The sequence below is a fragment of the Syngnathus scovelli genome, chromosome 3 (assembly GCF_024217435.2).
Source record: "Syngnathus scovelli strain Florida chromosome 3, RoL_Ssco_1.2, whole genome shotgun sequence".
NCBI lineage: Eukaryota > Metazoa > Chordata > Actinopteri > Syngnathiformes > Syngnathidae > Syngnathus > Syngnathus scovelli.
In genome coordinates, this window is record NC_090849.1 from 17,241,924 (window position 1) to 17,250,551 (window position 8,628).

The window sequence follows — 8,628 nt, forward strand, 5'->3', positions numbered from 1 at the left end:
CACCAGCAGAGTAAATGGAAAAATAATCATGGTCACTCATCTCACAAAGAACTGTTTCCAATAAAGAAAGAAAAGAAAATAGAAACAGAACACGGAAACAAAAACACACAATCACATCTGTTTACAAAATCTCCATACAAAAACAGGCATATTCACAATAGGAAGCAAAGTGCTGCAGTAGAATTCATTGAAAGATTAAACTCAGAGGCTTGAAATTAATTTTCTAACATTAGAAGTTGGGGGTTTGTTGTGAAGGGATCGGGAGACACTATTCCAAAATATAAATGTTTAAAGTTGTCAGCCAAACAAGACAATGTGAAGAGCTCATGTCAGTCTAACTGCATTTCATCTCCTAACTAATATATCATCTAGATATCTGATATTTACAATTTCATAATTTTTTTACAATGAGGATCGAGTCAATCCAATCCTGTGTGTCTTTTGTCTTTTTTTTTTTATGACAGTAAGCTTTATCAAAATCATTCATCAATCATTGGCAAACTCCGGCACCTCCGGCACCATGCCGAGCTCAAGTCGACCCGGCGAGTCCAAGGCCAGAACAGGGTGGCACGGCCCGGTAAAGTTGTGCTTGAAAGACCCCAATAACTGACCTGTTTGGGCGTTGTAGAAGCCCAACTGACCTCGCTGGTAGTCCAGGAGCATACCCACCCGCTCGGGCGACTCTATCACAAAGATGCTGGACTGAGAAGCACCGTGGAGCATCTGGTACTGGCAACTACACCAACACAACCGCAAACTAACTCTTTAGACAGTTTCCATGCACAATAGGGGAAATCTTTTGTGTTTCAACGTACCCACATGGCGACGGGATGCACTGTAAACACCAGGAAAGCTTGTTTTCCCCCAGGAGCCACTTTCGCCGTGCTGAGCTGTACGAGACTCCGAGCCTGTAAGCTGCACATCCAGACACCGTGGTCTCCCAGTAGTGGTGACCCTTGGCTGGTAATAACTCACCGAGGATGGATGGGGATCTGGAAAATAGAAATATATACAATATGCACAAGCAGGAATGACAACATTTCCTCCTCCCCGGTAGGAAAGAGAAAGTGAATGTTTATCAGTGTTTTCTGATGATTTCTAGGGGTTTGTAAATTTTTGGGGTTTTGTTTTGTGGACCCCAGATATAGCCTAAATAAAAAGCATAACAAGCTTGTGGCGTTACTCCTTAAGATGGTGAATGAGATGAAGCCTCATGAACTCTGATCTTGCAGGATATCATCAATGATGTTATGTTCTGGATGATTTTGACAATCTTTCCAGGAAACATAAACACCAAATTGACCATCTTTTGAGTGTTGCACTGCAAAGACGTCAACAGTAGCGTACTAACTGGTTTTCTGTGGATGATGTGTGTTCATGAGCATCTTGGGACAGGTAAACTGAAGTTTGGTCTTCTGACAGCTCCAGAGCAGGGTGAGCTGAAGCTTTCAGCAAGTGAAACCTTGTTCCTGAAAACAGTCAAAATTGTTACATATTAAAAATGGAATTCACAGTTAGGACACCTCATTAGGTACACCTGCATTGTACAATGCAATCATCCAAAGTACTCAGACATGTTTTGGAAACCTTTGGTTGAAATGAGAGCAGCCTCGCTTTGTTCACTGGCTCCAGCTTCATTTACAGCTTTGATGTAAAACAGATAATTCTCATTTGGCTGCAGTAGAACTTTGTGTTCACAGCTTTTTATGCCAGCAATTGATCTAGAAGAAGCAAAAAGACATTTTAGGATATTCCTCGCAAAATGAAATCATAACAGCGGCCTAAGACTTCAATATAATTTGGTGAACAAGGTCTGAAATCCAACCCGACCCACCTAAGCCCATCTCCTTCCAGTTCGTACTGGCGGCAGTATTCCAGGATGAAAGTCTGTGCAGGATTCTGTTTGGCCGGGCTCCATCTCAGCGTGGCCGAATCCCACGTGACGCTGCAGCGCTCGCTATCCATTACTGGCACAGATGGAGCTGTAAAAAGTGGTCCTTCTAATTAATGTATGCTTTCGAGTGAAGTTCCTGCATGGACTTGCTCACTGACCGGTGCTGAAGACGAGCCTCTTGCTGGGCAGAGAGCAGCCTGTGTAGTTCACAGCCATCACCCACACTTTGTAAGACTTGTCAGGCTCCAGCTCCTCCAGGATGCAATAACTCTCCTTCACTGTCACACGGTACTCCTCGGACACAGCTGAGGACAACACAACTCCAGTTCAAGTTTCAATGTTTTTTAAATTAATACATTCCTTTCTTTTGTACAGCAACACTGCATGTAATAATCTCCTTTATGTATCTACAATATGATGCATGATCAAGTGAGAGTGATTTATGAAATGTCATTGTGTCACCTGATTTCTGATGATTGCATCAATCTTGTATTTTACAAATAAATACATTTATGAAAAAAAGAAAGAGATGTCATTTTTGGACCATGTTGACCTCTCATAAAATTATGTGGGACCCTACTTGAAGGGAATATACTAAAGAAAGAATTATGAAATGTTTTCAGGTCACTTAAGGTAGTAATGTCCTTTTTTTTTCGTTTATGTTATTAGTGAAGACCTCATCAGAAAAAGGTGAGTTTCTTTAAAATACCTGTTAGTGAGGACACTGCCTTAGAAGTGGCCATTTTACAGGACTACAAAGTTACTAAAACTGATCATACACCATCTTTTAGAAGGATTGTATTACGTACCTCCTTGTGGCTCCTCCATGCAGTAGACCTGGAAGCAGTCAATGATGTCCCCGGGGTTGACCCTCCAGTAAACGGTGACACTGACACCGGTGGCCGATCCTGCCTTCTGGGGCTCCAACGTGGGCCTCTGAGGGACTGTGGTGCAGAGTAGGAAACATTTATCATGTTGAGCCACTGCGACCCACACGGGGATCTGCACACCTGGAATTCCCTTTCGATGCGTGAGCTGTGGGCTGGAGGTGTTGCCTTTGGCGTAATCCTCAAACACCAGCAATCCCTTGGAACCCAACTCCAGTGACATGGTCAAATCCAAAGCTGCTTTAAGCCTGAGCACACAAAGAACATCTATCTACATTATATCTGTATTATCATCCAATGATGTGTTGTTTTCATCTCGCATTTTATGAAGATGTTCCTAATTTTGTGACCAGTCAATATATTTTCTAGCAACACACTCTATGCACATTTCAGTGAGGGCATTTTACCTTGCATGAATGTCCTCAGGGGTCTGAAAGAAAAATACATGGATGATACTTTCAAATCATCGTAACATAAATAGTGAACAACAAAGGAGGATTTACCCGAGCGTCCGTCTCAGCTTCTCTGGCCGTGGTCTCCAGGGTGGCCTTGGCCGTGTCGATGCTCTCCTGGAAGCAGACAATCTGGTCGTAGAGCTGCTCCAACTTGGTCTTCTTCTCTTCCTCCATGTTGACGGACATCTTGTTGTACTGCTCCATCACCAAAGCCATGGTCTCGTCGTTCTGTGTCTGCATGGCTGCCTCGCTCTCAACACACTGGTGCTGGATGACAAGAGCAGCGCACAAGCTCATGATCGGCAAATACATAATTCTCAACCCACTCAGTGGTCCGGGTTAAAGAACAAAGCGGCGTACTTTGCCCACTCATACGGTAATTTAAAACAAATGTATACCTCCACAGAGTGGTAGGCCAACTCCAGCTCAGAGACCAGGTCCTCGATGTTCTCAGATCTTTCCTGCAGCTCGGAGATCCACTCACTCAGTCGCTCCTGTTACATAGCAGACGTTTGACAATTAGTCTCACACGTTTGTTCATTCGTTCATTGACATTATCTCGAGCAGTAGATTCATCCATCCATTTTGGATTTCTTGTACAGTGAATGAATGAAACCCCTTGGTTGTTGTTGGTGGTGATGAAGGTGCTGATGTGATACCGATCGAGACATTCAAAGAGAAAGACATCAAAACATTGCTGACCCCGCTTCATGCAGCAATAATGCATTTTTCTATATCATAACGTTGAGGGTGGTCCTACAACGTTTCAATTAAGTATATTATTTACCAAAGTAATGGGACAACCCCCAAATCTATGATATTATAAATCAGTCAAGGATTAATATACTTTTTTACCAAGTGATTCTTCATTTTTACATAAAAATTCTTAATTCTTACACAATTTTAAACATGCTCAAATGAATTTAATGAGCAAGAACTTGAGAGCCCTGACTTCTTCCATTTTCGCTTACTGAGTCTGTAATCTATGTTGCTCAATAATTTTATCACTATAGTGAAGTATTTTGGTTTAGTGTGCTCATCCTTAACAATCCTGACATCCAGCTACTTATCTCTATCTCAAATAATTACAGATAATTTCTTACCCTGATGTCCTCAAAGGCTTTGTCCACTTCATGCACCTCGTGTCCATCATGGTCCCCAGAATCGCAGTCGTCCTTCGCCAGCAAACACTGACAGCTGAGACAGAACCAATCCATCCCCTCAAGTTCAGCAGCTAATTGGGCCCGACGCTGCTCCTCAGCATCAATGATGTCGTAATCAGCCTCAATGAGATCTTTGTCTTCAAACACATCCACATCAGCTCCTTCTTCCACCACCTCAGTCGATTGAACAGACACCAGCGCTGGTCCCTCTACTTCTTCCCGTACTTCAGGTTCTACAAGCTCTCTGATGTCCTGTTCATCAATCATCTCATAATCATCACATGTCACCTCTGGAATATCTTCAAGTGTCTCATCTTGAGCTTTGCGTCCGTCCTCGTTCTCTACGTGAAGACCAATCTCCAAGCATGTGTACGTGTTCACATAGTCGTTTTCCGGGCCGTCTTCTAACTTTTCTGTATCTGGTTGTAGGTCCTCCTCATGGGGCAGAGATAAATCCTCTTGTGGGGCAAAGCTCCTCAGAGGAGGAAAAAGGATCTCATCTTTGTTGCTCTCTGTCTCTTCCTTCTCTGCCTTTTCCACTGAAGATGTTGGTGAGGACACCCTGTTCAAAGTTTCCAACTGTCCAGTTGCTTCTTCCAACTGAGGCGTTGCTATTGTTTCCATGGTGTCCTGATCAGATATAGTGACGTGTACATATTCTGTGTCGAGATCAGCTAGAGTCACTGCATTACTTTTTGTAATCTCCTCTGAGCATGGGCTGGTGTTTATGTCCATCTCAACAGCTTGGCCTTTGGGCACAAAGACAATCATGTCGTTGTCCATTTCAGTTTTTGGAGTGTCAGCCATGCTGCTTCTTGAAGGTGTCTGGTTCTTAAGTTCTGAATCTGTCTCCTGTTCTTTCAGTTTGGTGTTGATCATCAACCCCTGATCAGATACAAAACATGGTGACTCATCTACAGCGACATTGTATGGCAACACATCCGTGGTTGTTTCTGCTTGAGGAATACTTGTCGCCTCCTGAAGATCAATGTGAACCTTAGTCTGTGTCGCTTCTTCATCCGCCGTTTTCTCAGTTACCTTCACGACTGCGTGCACCGTTGGCTCTAAATCAGTAAAGATCTCAACTGCAGCAGGTTGCTCAGGATCAAGCTCCTTTTTTTTACATGGTAACTTCTCTTCTAGTATCTCCATTTCAACGAAGGTTTCAGAAGCCTCCTCGTTTTTCTGTGCCTCTGTTGTTGGGATCTCATCCTGGATGTTCATACTAACAACTGTCACAATCTCAGATGTGGGATTCTCACAAATTTCCCTTGCTGTGTCTTCTTCTTGAAGTTTGATGACCGTTTGAGGAACGTCTATAATAACAGTAGGTGGCATCACACATTCCTGCTCAAGTAGGTCATGTGTTTGGGATAGTTCTTGGGTTTTACTTATGTTAACTTGTTCATTTCTCTGGTCTTCCTCTTCTGTTAAGATCTTTTGAGGGATGTGAGTGAAGCCCTCAGGAGTTCCATCTTGAGCTTGCACCCTTTCTTTCTTTGGGCTGTCCTCATAAACTAAATCTACAATAAGGTCCGGCTCTTCATTATCTTCTATCCTTTCCATTTCTGGAACTTGCTCTTCAGACTTTGTTGCTGCTGAATCTTCAACTACTTCAATGGTAACCGCTTGTTCCGTATCCTCAGTCTTGATTTCATCTTCTTCCTGTTCCACGGCTCTTGTTAGACATCCTGTCATTTCAAACTCACTCAGTGACCACAACATCCTCCTATCCTTCTTGTCCTCCACGGATTCAACTGGAAGGTCCACTGTGGGGGTGTCATCTTTCAAGGTGAATTTTTCCAGGTACCCGGCTGCCTCTTCTGAATCGGACAAACATTGCCTAAATGATTTTTCAGATGTCACGCTCTCTGCCTCCGAGTATTCCTCGTCACTCTTTCTCCTCTCACCCACAGCATCCTCATAAAGGTCAGAGTACATGAACGACATGGCGGTGGGTTCTTCTAGCAGCATGGGGTCAATGATCTTAGGGGGTCCAGGGGAGATGTAAATAGGGGTGAGGGTGGTTTCTTCACTCGCAAACAATACCGAGCCGCTCTCTCTTCTCACTCTTGAACTTTCCACCCCCTCATCTGCATTTTGCTGCATTTCATTTACAGGAGCTCCTTCTCCATAGAAAACCTCATCCAGGTGTTCTCCAACTATCTCCGCTTCTGTCACAAAGACGAACGAGTCTTCTGACTTTGATGGGCTGTCTCTGACTACCTTTGTAGGAATTGATTCCACTTTGCCGCTTTCCCTCGCAGGTTCTTCCACCTCAGTTTTAAGATCTGGAGCTTTTTGTCCGGGAATCACCTCATCCACCAGGGTAAACTTCTCAAAGTAGTCAATGTCTTTGGAGCCATCTTTTGGAATGGATGTTTGTCTCAATTGAGTGTCCATCGGAGGACCAGTGTCGTCATCATTTAAGGGCTGTTGATTGAACACAATCATTAAATCAATTCAGAGAGGATAAGAATAGAAATAAAAAAAATAGACAAATGAAAATTTTTAATTATAAATACCTCATTGCATTCCAGTATTTCCACATCTTGAGGCGAGCCACGGTTCCGTGCGGTTTCCCCGAGGTGGTTTCGAGATCTGATCTTAGAAGTTTGGTCAAGATACGACATGTTGTCCTTCAGTTCCGTGCTCTCCTCTTCATCCACTGTGGGAAGCTTGGATGGGACCCTGATGTTGAGAATCTCATAACCCTCCGAAATCAAACTAAACAACTGCTGATCTTTGGTTTTGATTTCTTCCAAATCTGTCCCTGTTCCGCTCTGTTGCTCTTTGACATTGGGGAGAGACACCTCTGCCATCTCGGGTCTCTCCACTCCCAGAGCCAAGGCTGACCTTAACCTGTCCCTCAATCTGCTGTTCCTTCCTGACTTCGTTCTCCTACGGACTACTTTGTCCTCATCAAAGATGATTGTGACTTTCCCGGCGACTCCAGACCCTTCCATGCTGCAAGCTTCAGAGATGGAGCTGGTCTCAGAGGCCCAAGGAGTAGAGCAGCGACTGGAGGCTGTCTCCCAAACAATGCCACTGTCCTCGCTCTGGACAGTCACCATCGAGAACGACGGATCCACCATCAGGCACTGGAGTTTGGGCTTCACAGACTGATCCTGGACAACCTCCCGTAGACTGGAAAGAGAAAACAAGTAGCTTCAGAGAGGATACATCAAAGCAAAACTTGGTTTAGCGAGGTTTACCACTCCTGACCACTAAGAGTGATGCAATGTTCAGGGCAAAATGTGCAACAACTTCAAAACATCAATCTTGTAATACGAGAAGGCCTTCCAAACAGACTATATCAGTTTCCTTAACCATTTATGATGAGCGAGGATGTGTGTAGCAATCAGCATGAAATTTATGAGAACGCACTGGCAGACTGGGGCTTCCCCCAGTACCTTCATTCCTCACAATATAGCTAAAGAGCTAACTGAATTTTAACAATAGCAGTAAAAACACAAAACAAAGAGCATTGATAAGTATCAATATATTTTGCAGATTGAATTAAAAGACGTTTTTCAGATTAGGTCCAGTTAGATGTTTCAAGCACCTGTTTCGCAATTCCTCCACCTCGTCCTCATCATCCTGGCTCATGACATCTGAAGCCTCACACTGGAACTCTGTCAGCTCCGTCATCTCTGAGTCCAAACTTCCACATTCCTCCATTATTCCTTGTACGTCGGTGTTTTTTTTTTTTTTTTAAAAAGGTCTTCTTGTTTTCAGCCACTTTTTGAGTCCAGGAGCGTCAGTGTGTTCCGTTTGTGCCATTCTAAGTTAGGAGGGGTCCATCTGACTCAGCTCAGGACAGAAATAGACTAAGTGGGGAATGCAAAGAGGGGTAACGCAGAGTACATATGGAAGGACGCCGCTCGAGCTCACTAGGTCTCGAGTCGTGTGCAAAGATTTGAGGGCATGGACTACATTCTTACAAAATGTTATTGGTAATGTAGGCAAACATACATGTTGTGAACATCAATCTGTACTAACGAAATGCAACTGGACTCGTGTAACTTTAAGATCAAAATCCCCGTTGCTAAGTTAAATATAGGCCATGTGCTGAAACAGAACCCCCTGGTCTCCCCTCCTGTTCTTGGCAATGCTTGAGGGACACAGACACACAGCTTAGAAGCTTCACTCGTATGAAAAGAAAACAAAAGTTGGTATTTTATCCATGAACTACCATCTGATCTAAATAAACTGTACTATGAATTAAA

General features: G+C 43.6%; 1 protein-coding gene across 1 annotated transcript; it reads right to left on the reverse strand.

The window, feature by feature from the left end:
- Positions 1–11: 11 nt before the first annotated feature.
- cmya5 (cardiomyopathy associated 5) lies at positions 12–8,601 on the reverse strand. The gene is made up of 14 exons (XM_049763830.1): positions 7,965–8,601; positions 6,925–7,546; positions 4,340–6,832; positions 3,635–3,730; positions 3,285–3,503; positions 3,189–3,211; positions 2,905–3,029; positions 2,704–2,838; positions 2,053–2,199; positions 1,835–1,982; positions 1,588–1,721; positions 1,352–1,469; positions 816–992; positions 12–736 (listed from the first exon to the last, which is right to left on the reverse strand). Exons 1-14 carry the CDS (start codon positions 8,078–8,080, stop codon positions 487–489), a joined length of 4,803 nt encoding a protein of 1,600 aa, XP_049619787.1. The 5' UTR covers positions 8,081–8,601; the 3' UTR covers positions 12–486.
- Between the last annotated feature and the right edge of the window lie 27 nt (positions 8,602–8,628).